This window comes from Bufo bufo, chromosome 3 (genome assembly GCF_905171765.1).
Source record: "Bufo bufo chromosome 3, aBufBuf1.1, whole genome shotgun sequence".
Classification (NCBI taxonomy): domain Eukaryota; kingdom Metazoa; phylum Chordata; class Amphibia; order Anura; family Bufonidae; genus Bufo; species Bufo bufo.
The window spans coordinates 300,854,503-300,880,758 of NC_053391.1; the positions used below are offsets into that span (position 1 = coordinate 300,854,503).

Here is a 26,256-nt window from a genome sequence, read left to right on the forward strand (position 1 = left end):
TAGAAATCTAAAAAACGCACTAGTTCACAGCTTTTTTCGTCCAGTACCACCTAAAACTACCTGGCTGAAATCAAATCTAGTAGGCACTTACCCGTGCGGTGACTGTGTCTTTTGTCCACTTGTGAAGAGGTGTCGGTCCTTTGTTAACCCTGTAGATAAAAGAGAATATCAGATCAGACAATACATCAATTGTAAGACCACAGGCATTGTATACGCTATTCAATGCCCCTGTTGTAAGATTTACGATGGAAAGACATCCCAACAGTTTAGGAGAAGGATCTGTCAACATATCAGTAGTATAAATACCTCGGCAGACACTTCCATCTCAAGGCATGTGAGAACCCACCATGGGGTCGATCATAGGACATTTAAATTCTGGGGGATTTGCAAAAAAACGTTGGGTGCAAGAAAAGGTGACCTGGATGTGATCCTTCTACAAGAAGAAACCAGGTGGATTTATCGCCTGGACAGTCTTAGCCGCTTTGAAGTCGGCCCTGTGTGGGTCCCCGGTTTTGGTGACGCCCGACTTTAAAAGGGAGTTTGTAGTACAGACCGAGGCCTCGGAGCTGTGCTCTCTCAGGAAATTAATGGGGAGGAGCATCCCGTTGTTTTTCTGAGCCGCAAACTCTCCCCAGACGAGACTAGGTACAGTATAGTGGAGAAAGTGCCTGGCCATCAAGTGGGCACTCGAGTCTCTCTGCTATTATCTGTTGGGGAGGAAGTCCCGTCTGGTGACCGACCACTCCCCTCTCAAGTGGATGAGCCAGGCCAAAGAGAGGACTTGCCATGGTGTGAATGAACCCCAAGACGGCGACCTGTCATTTTGTTTGTGTGAATAAACACTGAACTGTTTAAGTTAAAGACTTTGTTTTTGCCTCTGTACTGCGTCCGCTAGCCTGCCTACCAGAGCGAATCCCCACACCATATTGAATATGACGAATCTGCCTGTAGACCCGCAGCACTTGTTAAGTGCAAATCTGCGGTAGAAAACTGGGGGTTGGAGGATTCCAGCTGAAAAATTTGCTTCTCTAATGGTATTTTTTTTTTAAAAATGCTTCTAAAAAAAAAAAAACATTAAAAATGTCTGATTATAAAACCATGCCCCCCAAAAAAACACTTGAAAAAAATCCATAAAATTTGTGAGGGTTTTTTACAAGCAAAAAAAAGAAGCCATAAAAAGCGTGTGAAGGAGTTCTAGTGTTCACACTGAATTTCTCTATTAGAAAAATCTAATAGATCTGCATGCAAATTTAGGCCATGCGGCAGTGCAATCCTAATGACTAAAAGGGGGTCAGCCCTGGCATCATATATAAAATAACACCCTGATTACTTTAGTTGCTATGTCCACTTCCTTTATTTATTTAATACATGAGCTTTCCATACAATACATCAACCCTCAAACTGGGGGTGGAGGCAGTTATGCAAACCAGAAAAATGGCGATAAAGCTCCTCCACGGCGACAGATCACAGTGAAACGCCTTTCTCAAGCCTTGTCTCTATGGTAACGAGAAGTGACGTCACATACATTAATAGCCAATGGGCGACGTTGCTGGTCGGTCACATGCTTCGCTTACTTCCTGTGTCTCCTCTTTTCGACCTTCGCAGACACCATGGAGGAGTACACTCGGGAGCCCTGGTAATTGTGTTCTATAGCTGCGCCTTACCCTCTGATAGTGGGTGGCAGAGCGGGGCCACGTTAGATGGGCACGGCGCCCGGAGAAAGAGGTGACCACACTCCTGGATGATTAAGTACATAGACTGTTACATCAGGCCCTGGTATCCCATGTGCCTGTACTGGACCCTGTGTTCTACTCTCATCCAGTATGGTGTCCCTGTAGTTTATTCAGCAGCAGTGAGGCTAGCATGTGCTATGCTTATTGTACATTGGGAGCATGTCACACAGCCAAACCGCTCACTGCCAGATGCTGTTTTCTCTATATAGCAGTGGTATAGGGGAAAAGGGTCAGGGTTCAGCAAAACCGCTTCCGTTACTGATAATACAACCATCTGCATCCGTTATTAACGGATCCGGGTGTATTATCTTTAAAGGGGTTCTGCAGTTTGTTTTAACTGGTGATCTATCCTCTGGATAGATCGTCAGCTTCTGATCGGCGGGGGTCCGACACCTGGAACCCCCGCTGATCAGCTGTTTGAGAAGGCAGCGGCGCTCCATTAGCACCGCGGCCTTCTCACTGTTTACCGCTGGCCCAGTGACGTCAAGTGAACAGAGCTTAGCCCCTCCCAGGCAAGTTGATACTAGTCGTGACGTCACTGGGCCTGCGGTAAACAGTGAGAAGGCCGCGCACTGCTGGAGCGCCGCTGTCTTCTCAAACAGCTGATCAGAGGGGGTCCCGGGTGTCGGACCACCGCCGATCAGAAGCTGATAGCCAAGATGGATCCGTCATGAACTCCATTGAAAGTCAATAGAGAACTGATCAGTTTTCTATTGTGGCAGTGAAAAACAGATTTGTCCCCATTCGTCAAATCGGATCCGCTTTGCTCCGCATCCCAGGACGGAAAGCAAACCTCCGGTATGAGAACGGAATGCATTTTGGAGCACTCCATTCAGTTCAGTTCAGTTTTGTCCCCTTTGACAATAAGTGGGGACAAAACGGAAGCGTTTTTTTCCGGTATTGAGACCCTATGACGGATCTCAATACATGAAAATATTAACGCTAGTCTGAAAGTAGCCTAATGCTCCCAAAAAGATGGATAAGTTATTTTAAAGAGGACCTTTCACTAGAATAAAACATCTAAACTAACTATACAGACATGGAGAGCGGCGCCCAGGGATCCCCCTGCACTTACTGTTATCCCCGAGCTGGCCAATCGCAGCGCTCAGCTCATAGCCTGAGAGGAAAAAAAAGCCTCTCAGGCTATGAGCTGAGCGCTGTGATTGGCCAGCGCTACAGCATGGGAGAAGGAGACCCCGGCAGGTTCCCCTGGGTGGAGCCTAACTATGAAGATACCGGAGGCTATAATGGGAGAACGGAGCGGCGCCCGGGGATAATAGTAAGTGCAGGGGGATCCCTGCGCGCCGCTCTACACGTCTGTATAGTTAGTTTAGATGTTTTATTCTAGTGAAAGGTCCTCTTTAAGTGCAAACTGGTCATAACTGATGCTTGAAATAAAGGGTCAGTTTTTTTTTTCTATACTTCTGACTGATCAGAGGAACAAAACGCGAAACGGTGATGTGAACCCATCCTTGGTGGTCCGTGCCAAAAAAAAAAGGATTTTGTCCTTTTTAATATAGTGATGTAGAAAATAAAATAAAAAAATCTAAAAACAAATATTTTAAATAAAAACTTGATTTAAATAACAGGAGCTTTTCCTCTGACGCATTCCCATACATATCTAGCAATGTGCAGACAGACTGCCGCCTTTTCTGTAAACTAGAAGACTGGGTCCATACTGTCAGATTAATCCTACTTTGTCTCCTTCTCCAGTCCTTGGAGGATTGTGGACGACTGTGGTGGTGCCTTTACCATGGGCATCATTGGAGGAGGCATTTTTCAGGCCATCAAAGGATTCAGGAACTCTCCTCAGGTGAGTGTAGTAGAGTAGTGAATTTCACTATTATTGTATTCGTTCTCTTGAGATTAGGACAGAACTAGATGGGACAGAGTGTGGGGGCCGTATATTTCTAATGAATAAACTCCTCATAGACCCTAAAGCAAATAGATCCCACTACAGTGGCACATAACCGTGTGTACGTTTCCGTGTCTTGTAACATGTTAAATGTGGGAGATCCTGAGAACCGAGCTACATGGATGACCATCACTGTAGGTAAACATTAGGGCTGCAACGATTAATCGACTTTATCGATAATATTCGATAACGGGATTCGTTGTCGACGAATCCAGTTATCGAATAATCGCAGATTCGTTGTTATGCGGGCGGTTTACTTTGAATCAGCGCATCTTTATTTTACCTTACAATGAAGCTCCAGTAACAGGCAGAGCGGACGGCGGCGTAACGTCACTTACTCACGTGACGAGCATGCTCCGCCTGCTTCATTCATAAATTGAGTAAGTGACGTTACGCCGCCGCCCGCTCTGCCTGTTACCTGAGCTTCATTGTAAGGTAATAAAGATGCGCTGAGTAAAAGTAAATAAATAAATAGTAGTAGGGCACTCTCTATAGCAGGGCTTGACAAATTTCCTTGGAATCTAGGAGCCAGCTAAAAAAGTTAGGAGCCAGGCGGAGCCGCGTCATAAAATCTATATTGCAATATAATTTTAAGCATGTGTATCGCAATATATGGTTTTCTATATTTGGGGGGGGGTGTTTAAACTTTTTTTTTTTTACTTTATTTAAGAACTATTAGCCTCCTTAAGGGCTAGAACCCTTGTCATATTCACCCTAATAGAGCTCTATTAGGGTGAATAGGACTTTACACTCTCCCTGCTGTCCTGTGCTTTGTGCACACAACAGCAGGGAGATGACCATGGCAGCCAGCCTCTGATCAGCCCCTCCAGCCTCTGATCAGCCCCTCCAGCCTCTGATCAGCCCCCCTCCAGCCTCTGATCAGCCCCCCTGCAGCCTCTGATCAGCCCCCCTGCAGCCTCTGATCAGCCCCCCTGCAGCCTCTGATCAGCCCCCCTCCAGCCTCTGATCAGCCCCCCCCCGCCTCTGATCAGCCCCCCCCCCCCAGCCTCTGATCAGCCCCCCCCCCCAGCCTCTGATCAGCCCCCCCCCAGCCTCTGATCAGCCCCCCCCCCCCAGCCTCTGATCAGCCCCCCCCCCCAGCCTCTGATCAGCCCCCCCCCCAGCCTCTGATCAGCCCCCCCCCCCAGCCTCTGATCAGCCCCCCCCCAGCCTCTGATCAGCCCCCCCCCAGCCTCCCTCTTATCAGCCCCTCCAGCCTCCCTCTTATCAGCCCCTCCAGCCTCCCTCTTATCAGCCCCTCCAGCCTCCCTCTTATCAGCCCCTCCAGCCTCCCTCTTATCAGCCCCTCCAGCCTCCCTCTTATCAGCCCCTCCAGCCTCCCTCTTATCAGCCCCTCCAGCCTCCCTCTTATCAGCCCCTCCAGCCTCTTCTCTTATCAGCCCCTCCAGCCTCTTCTCTTATCAGCCCCTCCAGCCTCTTCTCTTATCAGCCCCTCCAGCCTCTTCTCTTATCAGCCCCTCCAGCCTCTTCTCTTATCAGCCCCTCCAGCCTCTCCTCTTATCAGCCCCTCCAGCCTCTTCTCTTATCAGCCCCTCCAGCCTCTTCTCTTATCAGCCCCTCCAGCCTCTTCTCTTATCAGCCCCTCCAGCCTCTTCTCTTATCAGCCCCTCCAGCCTCTTCTCTTATCAGCCCCCTCCCCAGTATTAATCATTGGTGGCAGTGGCCACAGGGTCCCCCTCCTCCTCCTCCCCCCATCATTGGTGGCAGTGGGCTCCGATCGGTTACCATGGCAGCCAGGACGCTACTGAAGTCCTGGCTGCGATGGTATGTTAGTGAGCAGCATTATACTCACGTGCGCCGTGATCGCCGGGAGCTCCTTCTTCTCATAGGTCTGTGTGGCGCATTGCTAATGCTATAAGCATAGCAATGAGCCGCACAGACAGAAGAAAGAGCGCCCGGCGGCCACGGCGCACGTGAGTATAATGCTGCTCACTAACATACCATCGCAGCCAGGACTTCAGTAGCGTGACTCCTGGCTGCCATGGTAACCGATCGGAGCCCCAGCATTACACTGCTGGGACTCCGATCGGAACTGCCCACTGCCACCAATGCAGAGAGTCGAGACTGAAGAACCCGGCCCCCGACCTCTGACAGGACGCTGTGATCCGCGCGAATAACCCCTCAACTGCAGTCATCGGGTCCGGGATATGGCCGGCACATTCATTGGTGGCGCAGTGGCCACAGTCCCTCCCCTCCTCCTCCTACTCTGTTCTTAGTGGCCAGCGGCAGCCGTGCACAGTGGGGAGGGAGGGACTCCTCTCCTTCTCCACTGTGCCGACTCAGGAAACCATGGTGCGTGCCGAGAGCGCATCTTTGAAAACGGGCTGACAAATACCCAAGCGCCAGGACCAAATTCCTGGTCGCCATGGCGACCTGGCGCCCGGGATTTGTCGAGCCCTGCTCTATAGTATTGGGATTTTTATTGAATGTAATATAAAATTTGGTTATTAATAAGTACAATTCTGTAGACAAATAAACTGGTTCAGAATGAGTAGCAGCAATGATAGAGAATGGATATATATATATATAACACCACATCTGTAAATAATCACGATAAAAATATAGGTCCCAATTACTGAGTAAAAGTTACTGCCGGAATAGTCTGCTGTGAGCAACGGGGCCGGGGCTGTTATGGGGAGGGGGATCTGTGGGTGGCACTGTTATGGGGAGGGGGATCTGTGCACGGCACTTATAGCATAAGATGCTATATAGTGCCACCCACAGATCCCCCTCCCCATAACAGTGCCACCCACAGATCCCCCTCCCCATAACAGTGCCACCCACAGAACCCCCTCCCCATAACAGTGCCACCCACAGATCCCCCTCCCCATAACAGTGCCACCCACAGATCCCCCTTCCCATAACAGTGCCACCCACAGATCCCCCTCCCCATAACAGTGCCACCCACAGATCCCCCTCCCCATAACAGTGCCATCCACAGATCCCCCTCCCCATAACAGTGCCACCCACAGATCCCCCTCCCCATTTTGGTGTTTTTTCCCGATTTAATCGATTAAATTCTCGACATCTAATCGATTATTCAAATAATCGTTAGCTGCAGCCCTAGTAAACATGGGGGGTTTCTGGCAAGCAAGACTTGCATCTCTTAAGCAAGTGGCATTTTCCACAAACCTTTGCACCTTTTTAAACTTTATTTGGCTTGTCTCTTTTGAAAAAGTGGACAAGGCTTCATGGGAGGGCCACGGCCCCCTGCTGCTGAGAGATTTACCATCATTTATGGCAGAAACTGGCCAAAATTATAAAATCTAATCTATCGGATAGCTGGTGTAGATTTTCTTTTCTGGTGAATAGATTGCCAGAAGATGGATCAAAGAGAAATGCGCCTCTAAATAACTTTGGCGCATCTTACTCCTGCGCTCTTCATATTAAAGTGGGTGTTTCAAATGCTTAATTTAGTACATTCCCCACTTGGCATGTATGTATTTCTCAAAAGTGGATGTTTTATAGGTAACGAAACTTCGGTGCCTGTAGCAGGACCACTGTGATTAGCTATATCCTTGTCAAATAAGCATAAAGGGTTATTCCCATCTTGGACATTGGGGGCATATCGCTAGGATATGCGCCCAATGTCTGACAGGTGCGGGTCCCACCTCTGGGACCTGCACTTATACTTAGAACAGAGCCCACAAAGCTCCGTTCACTTCTATGGGGCTCACGGAAATAGCCAAGCTACCGCTCAACTATTTTCCTCAGTCCCATAGAAATGAATGGAGGGCGGCCGTGCAGCACTTTGCAGTCTCCGTTCGAGGTGGCATGTCCTAGCGATATTCCCCAAATGTCCAAGATGTGAATACCCTTTTAAGAGTCCCTGGAAAACCAGTTACATGGCTAATTGAAGGTTTTAATGTAGGTTGGGACTGGAGCTTTCTATCTCTTGTGTTGCCACTTCTGTTCAGTGTTTGTGTATGTAGTATGTACAGTTTAGTGATTCATGTATCCAAGAAAAATGGCTGATCTTTATTACTTATCATTTGCAGGGTGTTAAGCACCGTATGAAGGGCAGTTTTATTGCTATACGAACTCGGGCCCCACAGCTTGGAGGTAAGACATCATGCCTTACTTTTCACCACCAGAGGTGTCTGGCAGCGACTTACTATGCTTTCCCCATGGAATACACATTCAGCTGAGTCAAAAGTGCATGTGTATGGAAGAGATGTTAGGGAGACCATCATTTAGCCAACAGCTATTGAATGGGTATGCCCAGCTTAATGCCACATGCACACAACCGCGTGGTCGCGGACCCATTTACTTGAATGGGTTCCGCGATCTGTATCCGACAGTCCCCGCAAAAAAGTAGTGCATGCTTCTGTGGGCTTCTGATCTGTGCCTCTGTTCTGCACCACATCGTATCTTCCAGATTGCGGACCCATTCAAGCGAATATGGGTATGGTTGGCACACAGTCATGTGCATGAGCCCAAAGTCTCAAGTTACCAGTAACTGGTTTTAAGGAATACATGAACAGAATTACCGTACTAACAGTGTCATACTTTACTCTAAGAATGCGAATCACAGTCTTAAAGGGACTGTCTCACTTCAGCAAATAGCTTTTATTATGTAGAGGAAGTTAATATAAGCCACTTACTAATGTATTGTGATTGTCCATATTGCTTCCTTTGCTGGCTGGATTCATCTTTCCATCACATTATACACTGCTCATTTCCATGGTTGCGACCACCCTGCAATCCATCAGCAGGGGCCGTGCTTGTACACTATAGGAAATAGTATTAGCCTATGTGTGGTCCCCATGGTCCAGACCACCAGAGAGTCAGGCACTTTTTCCTATAGTGTGGGAGCACGACCACTATTGATATATTGCAGGGTGGTCATAACCATAAAAACAAGCAGTGCATAATGTGATGGAAAAATGAATCCTGCCAGCAAAGGAAGCAATATGGACAATCACAATGCATTAGTAAGTGGCTTGTACTAACTTCCTATACATAATAAATGTTTGTGCTGAAGTGAGACAATCCCTTTCACATTAGACAAATTTACTATTCTGGTGCATGGACCTTTTATAAATTTGGACTATCCTAGATCCTGCACCAGATTTACTCTAGAACTCTGTCCATATGCTAAAATGTCTAGTCTAAGTTTAAGCCACTTATAAGTTGGCATTGTTTCACACCAAAAATGCGCCAAAATTTTGACACATTTAGGCCATGCCCATTTTCTTATGACTATCATGCCCCTTTCCAGCAAATCCGCACCCCTTGTCAGACGAGGCGTAAACGGTTTACAAAAGAGTGTAAAACTGTTATTAAATGTGATGCAGAGCATGCACAGCAGTTTGTTTGTTTTTGCCGCAAAATGCACACAAAAAAAAATCACACATACCGGTACTTTTGTCCTGATGATGGTCCACTTGTGTACAGGCATTCAAGGTTATATGACATTGTGTGGTATCTGTTATTGAAGCCATAACCTTGGGCTAGACCGTTTTCTTCACAAACGAAATTAACTTCAAGGTCTGGTGTTTAAAAAGTGACTAGAACAAGAAGTTCTTGTAGTTTTCAGTCTGTAAACTGTGCAGCAGTGTGTGTATACTAGTACACATGGCAGCAGTCTTCATGCCCATTGTGTGGTGCAGTAGTAACCTGACATAGGTTCTTGAGAATGATGACATTGCACCAGTGATGTCAGAAAATTGTGCTGTTGAAATACTATGGCATTCCAATATTGCTGCATTACTAATATACCGTCCATGGTAGCAAGATTATGATTAGGGATGAGCGAATTTCATATTTTGAAGTTCGTTATGTGGTATTTACTGAATTGCGTTATGGGTTCCGTTACCACGGACCATAACGTATTTCCATGACGGAATGGATAACAGAATGCCTTTAGAGGCATTCTGTTATTCATTGCGTCATAATAGAAGTCTACAGTCGTGGCCAAAAGTTTTGAGAATTACATAAATATTGGAAATTGGAAAAGTTGCTGCTTAAGTTTTTATAATAGCAATTTGTATATACTCCAGAATGTTATGAAGAGTGATCAGATGAATTACATAGTCCTTCTTTGCCATGAAAATTAACTTAATCCCAAAAAAAACTTTCCACTGCATTTCATTGCTGTCATTAAAGGACCTGCTGAGATCATTTCAGTAATCGTCTTGTTAACTCAGGTGAGAATGTTGACGAGCACAAGGCTGGAGATCATTATGTCAGGCTGATTGGGTTAAAATGGCAGACTTGACATGTCAAAAGGAGGGTGATGCTTGAAATCATTGTTCTTCCATTGTTAATCATGGTGACCTGCAAAGAAACGCGTGCAGCCATCATTGCGTTGCATAAAAATGGCTTCACAGGCAAGGATATTGTGGCTACTAAGATTGCACCTCAATCAACAATTTATAGGATCATCAAGAACTTCAAGGAAAGAGGTTTAATTCTTGTTAAGAAGGCTTCAGGGCGTCCAAGAAAGTCCAGCAAGCGCCAGGATCGTCTCCTAAAGAGGATTCAGCTGCGGGATCGGAGTGCCGCCAGTGCAGAGCTTGCTCAGGAATGGCAGCAGGCAGGTGTGAGCGCATCTGCACGCACAGTGAGGCGAAGACTTTTGGAAGATGGCCTGGTGTCAAGAAGGGCAGCAAAGAAGCCACTTCTCTCCAAAAAAAAACATCAGGGACAGATTGATCTTCTGCAGAAAGTATGGTGAATGGACTGCTGAGGACTGGGACAAAGTCATATTCTCCGATGAAGCCTCTTTCCGATTGTTTGGGACATCTGGAAAAAGGCTTGTCCGGAGAAGAAAAGGTGAGCGCTACCATCAGTCCTGTGTCATGCCAACAGTAAAGCATCCTGAGACCATTCATGTGTGGGGTTGCTTCTCATCCAAGGGAGTGGGCTCACTCACAATTTTGCCCAAAAACACAGCCATGAATAAAGAATGGTACCAAAACACCCTCCAACAGCAACTTCTTCCAACAATCCAACAACAGTTTGGTGAAGAACAATGCATTTTCCAGCACGATGGAGCACCGTGCCATAAGGCAAAAGTGATAACTAAGTGGCTCGGGGACCAAAACGTTGACATTTTGGGTCCATGGCCTGGAAACTCCCCAGATCTTAATCCCATTGAGAACTTGTGGTCAATCCTCAAGAGGCGGGTGGACAAACAAAAACCCACTAATTCTGACAAACTCCAAGAAGTGATTATGAAAGAATGGGTTGCTATCAGTCAGGAATTGGCCCAGAAGTTGATTGAGAGCATGCCCAGTCGAATTGCAGAGGTCCTGAAAAAGAAGGGCCAACACTGCAAATACTGACTCTTTGCATAAATGTCATGTAATTGTCGATAAAAGCCTTTGAAACGTATGAAGTGTGAGTAATTATATTTCACTACATCACAGAAACAACTGAAACAAAGATCTAAAAGCAGTTTAGCAGCAAACTTTGTGAAAACTAATATTTGTGTCATTCTCAAAACTTTTGGCCACGACTGTAGGGCCAGTATAACGGATCCGTTTGGTTTCAGTTATGCTGGAGTCCTCTTCTGCATAACGGAAACCGGACCAGATCCGTTATGCAGGCCATAGATTTCTATTATGACAGAATGAATAACTGAATGCCTTATTTTTTTATTTTATTTTATTTTTTAAATCTTTTTATTGAATAGTTTAACAAACATTCAGGTGAACAAAATATGCAACATACATGTTACAATCCACATGCGTAATTGGACCGTTTCATCTTAATAGGAATGAAAATAGCTATGCAACACAATATGCAAAAGGTACATTCTTCAAAATCAAGCAAACACAATCCACCGCCCCACCATATTGGTAGAAAGAGTGTATGTTCAAAAAGTTGGTTGTAGTGCTATCCTATCCGTACAGATTATATATCTCGGCTAGTTAAAGGATAACTGTCATATTTGCTGCAGCAGCATTATGCATAAAGCAATCTTTAGTTTCTTCACATACCACTGTTTTCTTTGAGTTTTCCACTTGGGCTACTTTCACACTGCCGTTTCTGGGTCCACCTGTGAGATCCGTTTCAAGGCTCTCGCAAGTAGCCTAAAACGGATCAGTTTAGCCCCAATGCATTCTGAATGGATAAGGATCCGTTCAGAATGCATCAGTTTGGCTCCATTCCGCTCTGGAGGCGGACACCAAAACGCGGAGCCAAACGGATCCGTCCTGACTTACAATGTAAGTCAATGGGGACAGATCCGTTTACATTGACACAATATGGTGCAATTGTAAACGGATCCGTCCCCCATTGACTTTTAATGTAAGTCAGGATGGATCCGTTTGACTTACACTTAGACTTTTTGACAGAGTTAATGCAGATGGATCCGTTCTGGAAGGATACAAGCGTTTGCATTATAGGTGCGGATCCGTCTGTGCAGATACCAGACGGATCCGCACCTAAACACAGGTGTAAAAGTAGGCTTAGTTACGGCTGTTTTGAATCCTACATTATGAGGCTCTTCTCAAGATGGCTCCTCTGCCAGTTCTCTGAGGCCAAAACTGCATTCCCTCAGGTCACATACAAACTTGCTGTAGCCAGCAGCTTCCTGCCAGCCAATCAGATTGGATTGCTGAGACACGCCTCCTCACTCTGAAGCCTAATGCAGGAATGCAGTGTGAAGGACCGCCCCTTTGTCTTCCTAGCCGGACACAGGTGAGCCATAGCAATGGTCTTTTAAGGGAGCAGTGGAAAGGGACAGGGGACATTAATGAAAGCTGTTATTACTGTATAAGGTAATTACATCTAAAAAATAGAAGAGAAAAGGGAAACTCTGTATCACCGATCTGCGGCAAAACCTCTAACACCTCCAGGCAAATCCTTTAGATTAGAGTCACCATATTCCTATAGCAGGGCTCGACAAACCCCAGGCGCCAGGTCGCCATGGCGACCAGGAATTTAGTCCTGGCGCTTGGGTATTTGTCAGCCCGTTTTCAAAGGTGCCCGGACGATGGGTGCGGAGCTGCCGTTCTGTCCGGAGGCAGCACCGTGTGAAGCAGCTCCGTCACAGCACACAATAGCAGAGACGCTGGCAGCAGGGAGGGGAGGGGCTCGGGAGGAGTGTAATCTGATCCTAGAGTGGAAGCTGCTTCTGCCAGCCCCTCCCCTCCCCGCCCACCAACCAATCAGAGCTGAGGCAATGCAAGCACTAGCAGCCGAGTCACTGACACAAGTACAGGAGGGAGTCTAAGTAAGAAAGAATCGAATGAGTCACAGGTTAAAAGAATCTAAAGATCCGACTTAGTGACTCATTCGATTCTTTGAGTTAAAAGAACCGTCAGACTCTAGAACAGTTTACACTGAGGCTGATGCTTTTGCAGCAGTGATAAGATTAAGGGACAGGAGCAGAGAGATGAGAGAAGTGACAGGACACAGTTTAGATTACAGTTTGAATTAACCCTTTAGGATCAAATTCGCTTCTCAAGGAGATCTATATGTTAAAGGCATCCCCCCTTCTGTCTCATTCAGTAGCTATAGAACTAAGGGTACTTTCACACTTGCGGCAGGATGGATCCGGCAGGCTGTTCACCCTGTCGGATCCGTCCTTCCGCTGTTTCGCCGGACCGCAGCTCTGTCCCCATTGACTATAATGGGGGCAGAGCTCTGGCGCAGCACGGCAGTGCATGGTGAAAGGCCGCCGGACTAAAAGTACTGCATGTCCAACTTTTTAGTCCGGCGGCCTCTCACCGCAAACTGCCATGCTGCGCCGGAGCTCCACCCCCGTCCCCATTATAGTCAATAGGGTCCGGGGACGGAGCGGCGGTATATGTAACATGGTCTACAGCATTATTGGGGGGGCTCTATGGAGAAGTGGGGGGGGGGGGCACCTACTAGGGGCTTTATGACGCGGCTTCGCCTGGCTCCTAACTTTTTTAGCTGGCTCCTAGATTCCAAGGAAATTTGTCAAGCCCTGTCCTATAGCAATATTGATTTCCTCATTGTTACCCACTTAGGTCACACATCATGATGTTTATTAAAGTGAAACGTGACCTCCTAATCATGAAATAAGAAAAAATAAAACAAAACAAAATAGTGAAAAATAAAAAGAACCTTCCCTAAAACGGTAGTCCTCAGTCCACCTGTGGAAGTTCATTCATCCATGGCTGCCAAGTTTTCAGGTAAAGTTGCCTGTTATTATTTTCCCAGCCTGCAAATTCCTCTATTCTATTAATTTGTTGTATCTTATTTTTCCATACCTCCATAGATGGAGGTAGGGGGTCTCTCCAGTTCATAGCTATAAGAAGTTTAGCTGCGGCTAACATATGTGTAGGGAGATTATCTTTGGACGGTTTGAATCCTATCAGAACTGTTCAATCAAAGGGCATGTCCACCTTTATGTGAAACATTGTACCTCTCTCCTTCCCACACCTCCAGCATCGGTCATTGGTTGTGAACCCCACCATGAAAAAAAATCCAGCGTCTTATACCATGTCGTTATAACCTTGAAAGAGTTTTCTTGAAGACGTACACCTCTAGAGAAGCCACAGGCATGTTCCATGATATTTTCAGTGTCCTCTTTCTAAAAACACCTAACTAGATCCTTCTCCCATTGCAGTATATAATAAGGTGCTCTGTTTTCTAATAAGTTCTTTTAAATTAAAGAGATCAATCTCTTTGGAGGCGTGGGGAATAGTGTTAGATTTTCTAGCCATGATGGGTCTGAAAGAGGTAGGAAGATGGCCGACCTCACTTTACGAAAGGTATGAGTGAAATCTAATTTGTGCATGAGGAGGGGTGAGCCCAAATTATATGTGTTATGCAACTCAGAAATTGATGGGGCGTTCTCATTGTCTAGCAAGGATGCTATCTTTACGTCCTTCAATTTCTGCCACCAACTGCCCCCTGGATTCCATTTTTTATCCAGAAAGCTAGGTAAGACTGTCAGTGGGGCCAATTTAGAAAGTCCCCTGTTAGATTGAGGAAGAAGTGAGGTGTTACTACAGACCTTTCATTCCTCTGGTCATTTCGCCTATTACCTTATTGTGTAAATATGGTCCCATTAGGTGCCTTTCAATATCTAGATAAGGTGTGACCACTTTATCATTAGCTAACAGGGCCCATCTAGCCAACTTTATGGATCTGTAATATAAACTTAGGGGTGGGATTTCTCTACCAGACCTACCTTTCTTTTGTGTTCGATAAGAGTATGCAAGTCTCGGTCTTCTCTTACATTTCCACAGAAAGGTAGTAAACAATGTTTTGAAATCTATAAAAAACTGTTCTGTATTTTTTTGGGAGGGGTTAAATATATAGAATCTTGGGGAGAACAAATTTGGAGAGAAGATTCTTCCTACCAAACCAGGACATGTAAGGAATCTGTAGGGAGCTCAAATATGTCTTAAAGGGAATCTGTCACCTGGTTTGAGCATATTAAGGTGTTAGTACTGCCATGTACAATAAAATACCTTATTTCTTCCTGTAGCCTTAATTTTTTGTTTCGTGGTTTCATTAGCGATTATTATCCTACTCTGGAGCCCAGTAACTGCCCCCTACAGTGCCCAGCCCGCTTTCCTTTAGAGCCCAAGCACGCCTCATCCAGCATAAGTAACTACCCACACCCGAACTCTTTGCCGCCGCCCCTCTCCGCTATGTGAAATCTCACGCAGGCACAGTACCACGGACTGCCTGCACGATGTAGAAGCTTCTGAGGGCAAAAGCTTTAAATTTGTCACTGGGCTCGGCGCATGCCCAGTGACACATTTTAAGCTGTTGCCCTCAGGAGCTTCTACATCGCGCAGACAGTCCACGGTACTGCGCCTGCGTGAGATTTCTCATCGCGGAGGGGGGCAGAAAGTGTTTTTATTCTTAGTTTTTTCACATGTGTCTAGAGCTATAAGTTCCCCCCCAATGACAGCCTTATGAGCTTCCCACACCATAGGAGTAGATACATGTGTGCCCATATTCAACCTAAAGAATTCCTCCAAACTTCTTCTCCAGTTTTTCTATATGCATTGCTGATTCTAATAGCGTGTCATTTAGTCTCCAAGACCATGATCTTTGTGGAAGACATTTTAAGGCTATTGACATGTTAATTGGAGCATGATCTGATATCACTATGGCTCCTATATCAACCTTTTGCACCGCTTGTACATGTGAATCTGAGAGAAATAGTCAATGCGATGGTAAGAGGTGTGGACTGAAGAAAAATATGTAAAATCTCTATCAGAAGGACGTGTAAGTCTCCACATGTCTACTAAATGAGCTTCCGCTAGGGCTATTTTCAACTTTCTCCATTGTTTAAGGGAAAATTGAGAAAGGGATGGGGAGATATCCACAGAGGGCTCGAGAGCTATATTCAACTCACCCCCTAGGAGTACCACTCCTCCTGCATAATCTTTCAGTACCTTCAAAGATGAAATGGTCCAAGGTATTTTTTTTTATTAGGCAAGTATAGATTGGATATGGGTATTTTGGTATCATATAGTAGTCCTTGTATGATTATAAGCCTGCCTTCTGTGTCTACATATGATTTCACTAATTTAAATGGTATAATGTGAAAATGGGGAATTAGGGAGTTTTGGGATGTGATTGTGGAGAAAATGGGTCTCTTGTAAGAGCACAATGTCTGCTTGTGATTTGTGAAGTAGACTAAACACTTGCCTGCATTTTTGTGGTATATTGAGACCATTAACGTTATGAGATAAGACCTGAAGATCAGCCATAGGGAGTCTTTTGAAGAGGTCGTACCTGAGAAGTGAGGTTCCACCACAGATCACAGAGCAATTCTGATAAAACTATATAAAACACACAAAATAGAAAAAATATGAACATTTTTGAAAACCAATGAGTAGAAAGGTTTAAACCCTCTACATTGTCAGTGTCCCCTCTCTCCGCTAACCAGCACACAAAAATACAAAGGAAGCGAGAGAACCACGGAAAAGGCCACTGACTTGAGGGAGAGAGAGAACATCCATTATCAGCAAATAACGCTATATACACTTCCAGCATATTAAACCTGAGTATTTTATCTGCACACACCCCAGGTAAACGGTATGTATAGTATAAATTGTAATGTGCACACTTAGAACTCCTAACTTGGGTGAAAAAGAGAGGGGTCTGTCTGAGAGACTCAGTGTCACACAAAGGAGAGACTGAGGAAAGAGTAAGTCACTATAAATCTCTAACTCTCCTACCCTCAAAATATAGTGAAAGGGAAAGTTGGAGTATAAGGAGGAGAGGAAAGGCGATGAATGTGAGAAAGGCATCGTTATCTCTGTGTGAGATCCACTGTGGTCTAGTAGATTCTAGTGCAGGTTTTCTTCAAGTGTCCTCTTTATCTTGTACAGCTTTCTTCGCCCTGGGGGATTTGTTCTTACGAACCACTTGCCAATCCATGTTCTTCGGTAGGCTGGGTAGAGGTCAATCTTGGGCTATTGGTAGCCAGTGTGCACTTTTGAAAGGTTCAATGTCTAATTTCTCCCAGATCTCCGGAAAATCTGATCGTCTTCTGGCGGCCATCTTTAACCGTGGCTAGGCCGAAGGGAAAGAGCCAGTGTACCGGGGGCTTGTGCGCTCTGAGTGCTTCGGCGTGCGGTTTTAGCAACCTCTGTTTAGCTAAAGTACTCGGGGCTAAGTCTTGAAACACTTGGACTTTAGCTTCCTCATATGTTAATTCCTGATCTGGCTGCTTGCAACAGTGCTGCCGTGTCTAGGTAGCTCAAGAGGCCACATATAACATCTCTGGCGGGGGCACCGGTCTTAAAGCTCTATGAGCCCTCTCCACTACAATGGCGTTTGCTCTTTTTGGGCCCACTAGTGTGGAGAAGATAGCTGTTACCGCCTGAGGAAGCATGTCAGCTGCAATTTCCTCCGGTATGCCCCTAAGGCGAACATTCTTTTGCCTACATCTATTCTCTTGATCTTCTAACTGTAAGGCCATATTTAAATGCGTTTGGTGTGAGAGCAGAGCCTCTTGCAGGTACTCACTGTGGTGAATAACTTGTTGCGTGTCTTCCAGTGCTGCAACTCTGTCCCACCTCTTCTTTTATTTCAGTTTTAATATCTGTAATGTCTCTCTGTAAAGGTGACAGAGCCTTATATAAGACTTTCTTTAAAAAGGAACGAGAAAGTGGCAATTCCTCTGTTTCCCCCAGCCCCTCCGACATAGTGCAGGAGCTATCACCATCCGAATCATCTCCCACCACTGATACTTTTGCGGAACCCAGCGCCATCTTGCCTCTGCTTGCTGGAGAGGATCCTCTTTTCTCCAGGTATTTTCCATGTCAGATTGCCCCTTTTCACTTCTTGGCATACTCTGGCATATCTCCGTTCTGTCTCAGGCTGTTTTCACCATTTTTGTGCTGTATAGGCTCGTTAGTGAGGAGCTCTGAGATCAAGCAGCCATCACAGCGCACGGCTAGCTCTGCCCCCCCCCCCCCCCCCCAAAATATTCGCTCATCTCTAGTTATGAGAAATTAGAGCAAAAATAAAAGAAGTGACTGCATCCGTCCATGCACATGCACAGATATTAGTGTTTATTAACACGTGCAACATTTGGACCCAGAGAAGTCTATGTCATACTTACCTACACCAATCCTGTCCTCTGTGCTGCCTCCCATATATCCCTGTTTTGTTCATGTGCTCCAATAGCAACAGAAGCGTGGTGCCTTCACACGTCATGGGTAACTTACGCTTCTCATAGTAATTTCATTCTGTCCGTCTATTTGGTTACCTTTCACGCACGCTTCTGTTGCTATTGCCCTTGTACCGGGCATCCTGCTCCATATCTAGGGCGGGCCCCGGACGCTTTTTGTGGCTGGCAGCTATGGCGTGTGTGATTGGGGATATTTGGTACATCTGTGAGATGCATGCAGCTATATGTTACTCTGGATGAGGTTACATCTCACCTATGTTTCTGTGATTTAGCACCCGGTATTCTTGGCACGTTCCCCTGTCAGTACGGTATTTGTGAGGGTTTGTGGTTCCGTTACACGGGGCGCCCCATTCTCCCAGTGCCTTTTTGTTACTGTATGTTTATTTCATGTCTTAATAAATTTCATATATTTTATGAGTGTTCTCCAAATTTTTTATGGGGTTAATAGTTTTGTTCTTTTTTGGTTACACCACTGATCATTGACTGTGCTGCTACTTTACACATACCGTTCTGTATCAGCTCTGTGTACAGTGGTCCCTCAAGATACAATGGTCGTCCTGGAACCAATATTGTATGTTGAAACCATTGTAACTTGAGTAATCGGTTCCAAAGCCCTAAAATGTCAGCCAATATAAGAGAAAATGAAGATCTAAGAAAAATAAGCAGATAACTAAGACAGATAAGACAAGTCCTTACGTATAACAGTCAGGAACAACTGCTAACTAGCATCTAATCCAGCTATTTTACCTGGAAAGTGGCCTTCATTGGTTGGATCTGGGTCTGAGGGATTGTATGTTGAATCTAGTTTCCACTTACGAAGGGTCAGAAAAGACCATTGTATGTTGGAAATATTGTATCTTGAGGGTTCACTGTATATAAAAGAAAGCAGTATATCTAGTCTTATTTGAGTTACCAGTAAATTCTGGCAGTCACATTTTGATAATTTCTTTGCTTTATGTTCAGTAAAATATCTCCTAATACTTTCTTCTCTGTTATTTGTATAGGTAGTTTTGCAGTATGGGGCGGTTTATTCTCTATGATAGATTGCAGTATGGTTAAAATACGGGGAAAGGAAGATCCCTGGAATTCTATCACTAGTGGAGCTATGACCGGGGCGATTTTGGCTGCCAGAAGTAAGTATCTAGATTCGCAAAGAACAGTGTGTGGTTTTTGCTACATTTTGGTTATGCAGTTCGTTCATTTTACGGCTTGTCACCACTTTTGCAGCATGGCTTAAATTAGGCTACTTTCACACTTGCGTTTGGGGTTCCGCTTGTGAGATCCGTTTGAGGGCTCTCACAAGCGGCCCCAAAATGATCCGTTCATCCCCAATGCATTCTGAATAGATAAGGATCCGTTCAGAATGCATCAGTTTGGCTCCGTTCCGCCTCCATTCCTCTCTGGAGGCGGACACCAAAACGCAGCTTGCAGCGTTTTGGTGTATGCCTGGCCGTGCGGAGCCAAACGGATCCGTCCTGACTTACAATGCAAGTCAATGGGGACGGATCCGTTTGACATTGGCACAATATGGTGCAATTGCAAACGGATCCGTCCCCCATTGACTTTCAATGTAAAGTCAGGAGTCCCTATTAATATACCATCGGATCGGAGTTTTCTCCAATCCGATGGTATATTTTAACTTGAAGCGTCCCCATCACCATGGGAACGCCTCTGTTAGAATATACCATCGGATTTGAGTTAGATCGTGAAAACTCAGATCCGACAGTATATTCTAACACAGAGGTGTTCCCATAGTGATGGGGACGCTTCAAGTTAGAATATACTAAGAACTGTGGACATAACGGCCCGCGCTGGCCACCAATGAATTTAAAACTGGGGAGGGAGGGGGGTCTGGCACCTGCTGCCTGGCAGCACCTTATCTCTTACAGGGGGCTGTGATCTGCACAATTAACCCCTTAGGTGCTGCACCTGAGGGGTTAATTGTGCATATCATGGCCCCCTGTAAGAGATAAGGTGCTGCCAGGCAGCAGGGGCCGGACTCCACCCCCCCCCCCCCTCCCTCCCCAGTTTTAAATTCATTGGTGGCCAGTGCGGCCCCCCCTGTCCTCTCTCCCCAGTATTAAATTCATTGGTGGCCAGTGCGGCCCCCCCTCCCTAGTATTAAATTCATTGGTGGCCAGTGCTGTTCCCCCCCCCTCCCTCCCCAGTATTAAATTCATTGGTGGCCAGTGCGGCCCCCCCCCCCCCCTAATTAAAATCACCCCCCTTCGGGGTGGGAGGGGGGGCCGCACTGGCCACCAATGAAATGTAATACTGGGGAGGGAGGGGGGTCTGGCCCCCTGCTGCCTGGCAGCACCTGATCTCTTACAGGGGGCTATGATGCGCACAATTAACCCCTCAGGTGCGGCACCTGAGGGGTTAATTGTGCGTATCACAGCCCCCTGTAAGAGATCGGGGGCAGTTATGTACACAGTTCTTAGTATTTTCTAACTTGAAGCGTCCCCATCACCATGGGAACGCCTCTGTGTTAGAATATACTGTCGGATCTGAGTTTTCACGATGTGAAAACTCAGATCTGAAAAAGCTGTTATGCAGACGGATCCGTTCTGAACGGATGCAAGCGTTTGCATTATAGGTGCGGATCTGTCTGTGCAGATACCAGACGGATCCGCACCGAACGCAAGTGTGAAAGTAGCCTTATGCAAGATTTGTGCTTTAGTTTGATACAGTTTTCCAATTTTTGCTATTTTCCCAGATGGTCCTGTTGCCATGGTGGGCTCTGCTGCAATGGGTGGAATACTTTTAGCCTTGATAGAAGGAGCAGGAATCCTACTCACACGATTTGCCTCTTCACAGTTTGTAAATGGTAAGTATAGCAACACAGGCGCTTTTTGAACATAGATATGAAATGGGGTGGGATGCATGTTAATAGTTTGTCTAGTTTCTTCAATTTATCTTTAGTGTACATGTAAACGATGCAGGTTGTGTCTGATGTTGGCTCAGGCTTTGTTCAAGATGGATGTGAAGTCTTTCATATGTTTCCCCTCTATCTTAAGGTCCACCAATACCAGAGGACTCAACCCAGCTGAGCCCAGCATCCCCCTTTGGAAGTTACCAGCAATACCAGTGAATGACTGATATCAAAGACTCTGGATCAATTACCATCATGCCCTGTGCACATTTGGATCCTTTGGCTACTACTAAGTTATGGTTGTGACTATGAATGCATGGACTACGAAGGGACTTGGGACACAAACAAGTTCTATATAACTTATATAGTTAGGCTCATCTAATGAGGGCTACAAAATGATATGGAGGTATTAGTTCTCCATTCACAGGTTTCGCCCACGAATATTTCAAGTATTCTTATAAATAATGTATACTTGATTTTATGTTGACCCTACCAAACATATACGATCAAACGCTCTTTAAGCCTAAATTCGGCATTTATTCTTCTTGAGATGTAAAACTGAAAAAGCTCAGCAGTTTTAAACTATTGTTGCAAGAAAATCTGGCATTTCTGTACACTATAGGTCGGTATCATTTATATTTTGTATCCAATGGATATTGTGCTGTACACAGTTTGCCGCATGTTTCAGATTGACATGGCTATGTTCCAATACTAAAGTACCATGTTGGTGTTTCAAAGTTCCTGTATGATTTCTTTAAATGATGTTGATGCATACTTTTTATATGACACCTTGTAGCCATGGTTTTATGGACGCATTCAACCTAGGACAAACAAAAGCATTGAAGCCATACATATATTATGTTCACTGTTTTAATTTGTACATTTTCTTACAACTTCATAAATGGCCTTTTCAACAGTTAGGAAACTGTCAACTGTTGTGGGTAAAAAAATAGATTGAACGGTCGCATAATATAAAGTTAGAGACTATTTGAAAATGTTCTTGTTTGACATTTTTTTTTATTTTATCTATAGCTCTATGTAAGTTTAGTCACTAGGAAGATAGTATACTCACACAGTGTTGTTGTGCTGCAGGTTTGCAGTTGAAGCTCAAAACTGCAGCAATTCGCTGCAGAACCACACAATATCTTTGCCATGTGGCAAAAAATGCTGCACAGCCACACCATATGGTTCTGTCTTTATGCCTTGGTAATTGTTAGGGCCCTGGACATTACATGAACTTCCATTGATTTTCAATGTTTGTGTATTGAAGCAATTCTTCTGCAACAAGCCTTTGGAGAAATCAAAGGTGGGACACCTGCACCTACAATGAGAACAGAGCGGGGAGAGCTGTGGCTGGAGGACCCTGGATTTCCTGGGGTCTGTCCACCACCAAGCACTGCTCCCATAGAAGTAAATAAGAAGGCACGCGCGGCCCCTGCTCCCATTCATTTCTATTTTCGGCGGCCCTATAGAAATAATTGGAGGGCAGCTGTGCACGCGCAGTGTGCCCTCCGTTCATTTCTCCGCTCCATTCTCATTGTAGGTGCGGATCCCACCTCTGGGGCCCACACCTATCAGACAATGGGGGCATATCCTAGCAATATGCCCCCATTGTGTGTGATGGTAGAAGCCCTTTAACACTAACCAGCCACTTTAAATGCTTGTCTGTAAAGCTTAAAGAGGACCTGTCATTACTAAATGCAATGCAATCTGCAGGCAGCATGTTATAGTAAGGCCTCTTTCACACTGGCGTGTGCGGCCCGCAATGCACGAGCACAGTCCGTGGGGCAGCCGCAGCGGATTGCGGACCCATTCACTTGATAGGACATCTTTTTGCGGAACGGAAGTACGGGACGAAACCCCACGGAAGCACTCCGTAGTGCTTCCGTAGGGTTCTGTACCGCACCATTCCGCATCTCCGGATTAGTCGACCCATTCAAGTGAATGGGTCCGCATCCGTGATGCGGAATGCCCACAGAACGACGCCCGTGTATTGCGGGCCGCAATACGGCAACGGGCCGCACACGCCAGTGTGAAAGAGGCCTAAGAGTTAAGAGATTTATATAGATTTGTGGAAAAAGATTTAGTAAAACTTGTATTTTATGCATTTAAGGCCCCTTTCAGACGAGCGAGTTCCACACGCTGGACTCGCAGCATGAGTATGAAGCAGCTCCTGCCCTGACCAGGCCACATAGCATTATATTGATTTATGATGGTATGTAACCCTTATAGTTCTGGAATGTATTGGATAACACTGACTGACTCATTGCTGGGAGGTCAGGACGGCAGCTGCTGCATACTCACGCTGCAAGTCCTGAGTGTGGAACTCTCTTGCCTGGAAGGAGTCTTAATCTCTCCTTTTTATGACTTTAGTTGTACATGTGGGAGGAGTTGTCAGTGATTGGTAGCATTCTCTGTGTAAGTATGTATACAGAGATAGCTGTTCACGAGGGTGGTCTTAAATTGATTTTCTCGCTCGTATCATTGGGGGACACAGACCGTGGGTATAGCTGCTTGCTGCCACTAGGAGGCGACACTAGGCTGAAAACTGTTAGCTCCTCCGCCAGCTATACCCCCTCCAGCCTGGAGAGAGCATATCAGTTTTTAGCTTAGTGTCGTAGGAGGCAGACCTCCCTGCTTTTGCAGGGCGGCTTACTTTTATTATTTTATTTTTTTCCTTTTTAGGTTTGGGGAAACAGAGTCGCCTAGCCACTCTGTCTACCCCGGGAGCAAGGCCGGTGTCGGAATCCCTCACCGCTCGCCCTCCCCAAGAAACAAAAGTGGACCAGGGCAGCCCTGCTTCCCGCCAGCCAAGGGGTCACCTGAATCCGGCGAGACCCTCCGCCATTCCAGTCTCCTGCCACTTCGGGTGCCAGCGGCTGAAGAGGTGACCCTGCTGGTACTCTGAGAAAGGGTGAAGAGAAGAGGATAAAGATGGGGTGAGTAGTCCGCATTGGGTGAGTATCCTCAGCCCCCCTTCCCCTTGGTCACCTTATCATAAGATGGAGGACATTTTTCTTCAAGTGGGCCATTCCCTGGTGAGGGCTCCACATTACCTCAGGCTCCAATGTAAAGCTATGGCTGTGGCTTGATAGGTTGAGCAGCCATTACTGGTGAATTGATGGTGTGTGGGAGACTGGGGTTCTGGGCCTGTGTCCTCCCTCAGGAAACTCCTCATGTAGTGCAGCCTCACGTTATACGGCCTGCGGGGTGAGCTCCCGCAGCCGGTGTACAGCCAGGGCGCTTGAGAGCGCCGCTCCGGTCACTCCACTTCCCGGCCGGCGCCAAAAATTTAGGCTCCGGCTTCTCTTCGGGCCTACCGGGACTCAGCCCGTGCAGTTTTTTATGCGGCCACGGGATGGGTCCCCGCAGCAGGGGACGCGAGTGGACACATCTGCCCACTGATCCAAGTCCCTCTGTGGTAGCCGGCCGGCTGTACCGCCCGGTCGGCTGTGCGCCGAACTTTATGTCCCGGCTTTGCGGCCTACTAGGCCGCAACTTTCATTCCGGTTATGGAGGGGGCGGGTTCGTCCTTTAGGCGCGAATTCTCCCCGACTAGCTGTCCCTCCTCCCCAGGTGCCCGCTGAGCTCCGCCTCCGGTCCTCTGAGCTGGGTTAACCCTTTATGGCAGGTCGCATTTTTTGCAGCCGGCACTGGATTATCCAGTGTCCCCTTTCTGCAGGCCAAATACCTTAAGTTTAGGAATTTAACCCCTTCCTGCCGCTTTTTCATTTAGCGGGGGCATCACAGGTAGTCCTGCCCCCCTCAGTCCATTTCACCGCATGTCCACCCTGGTGGTGGGGTACGGGACTGGGCCCATGTCCTATCCGGACAGGGGAGGATTGCTCACAGTTTCCCAATCCTCCCTCCGGGCTGTTTGGTTGGGAAAGCACACATGAAGAATTCCCAGACCACCCTTCTGGGTCGTCTGGTGTATATGCCACCACCTGTGAAATCCAGGGGAGCACATCTGAGGGATTCCCAATCCGCCATACGGGCCGTTTGGTTGATAATGCTCCACCTGCACAAATCCAGGGGAGCACATTTGAAGGATTCCCAATCCGCCCGCTAAGGCCGTTTGGTTGATTATACTCCACCTGCACGGATCCAGGGGAGAACATCTGGAATATTCCCAATCCGCCCGCTGAGGCCGTTTGGTTGATAATACTCCACCTGCACAAATCCAGGGGAGCACATCAGAAGGATTCCCAATCCGCCCGCTGAGGCCGTTTGGTTGATAATAATCCACCTGCACAAATCTAGGGGAGCACATCTGAAGGATTCCCAATCCGCCTGCTGAGGCCGTTTGGTTGATTATACTCCACCTGCACAAAGCCAGGGGAGCACAGCTGATGGATTCCCAATCCACCCTCTTGGGTCATTTGGTTGATAATCCACATGCGCAATCCAACGGAGGACCTCTGGCAGTTCCCAATGCACCCTCCTGGGTCGTGGGTTGATTGAGTGCCGCCCACACAATCCAGTGAGCGGTCATGTAGAGATGCCGATTCCACCTCCTGGGTGGTTTGATTGTTATATCACCACCGACACAGCCTGCAACTGCCATAGCTAGATGCTGAGAGGTAGAGCTGCGCACGAGCAGGACACTTTCCTCCTCGGTCTCCTCCGCACCTCCACCCTTCCTCATTAGAGTGATATTCAGAACCCTCCCTTCTGGCAGGGGTTGGTTCTGAGGGAACAGGGGATCAGTTCTGCGGACTCTTATATGAATCTTCTAGATTGCATCCATGCTACCAGCAGTACTGATTGTATGCATTACCCCCTTCCTTAGGTGGCATTTGCATTACTACTGGATACAGTACTTACCCTTTGTATTCCCTCCTTCCACAGGTGGACTGACTGCACTCGCACTGGTCAGTGCCAGCCGTTCGCGTCCCCCCTTTCGGTAGTTGACGGATTTGCTGTTCCACTGGGTACAGTACTGGCATTATGCATTAGCCTCTCTCATAGGAGGCGTTATGGCATTATCACGGGTGGCAGTGTTTACCGTAAGTATTACCCCCTTACATAGGTGGAGGAATTTCTCTACCCACCGGGTACGGGACTAATCATATGCATTATCCTCTTCCATAGGGGGGTAATTCTCTGCCATTGGGGTCAATTCCTG

General features: G+C 46.6%; 1 protein-coding gene across 1 annotated transcript; it reads left to right on the top strand.

Moving 5' to 3' along the window:
* Positions 1-1,544: 1,544 nt before the first annotated feature.
* Positions 1,545-22,125, top strand: TIMM17A (translocase of inner mitochondrial membrane 17A). The gene is made up of 6 exons (XM_040424213.1): positions 1,545-1,636; positions 3,447-3,546; positions 7,668-7,731; positions 19,261-19,389; positions 20,973-21,083; positions 21,274-22,125. Exons 1-6 carry the CDS (start codon positions 1,611-1,613, stop codon positions 21,345-21,347), a joined length of 504 nt encoding a protein of 167 aa, XP_040280147.1. The 5' UTR covers positions 1,545-1,610; the 3' UTR covers positions 21,348-22,125.
* Positions 22,126-26,256: the final 4,131 nt, after the last annotated feature.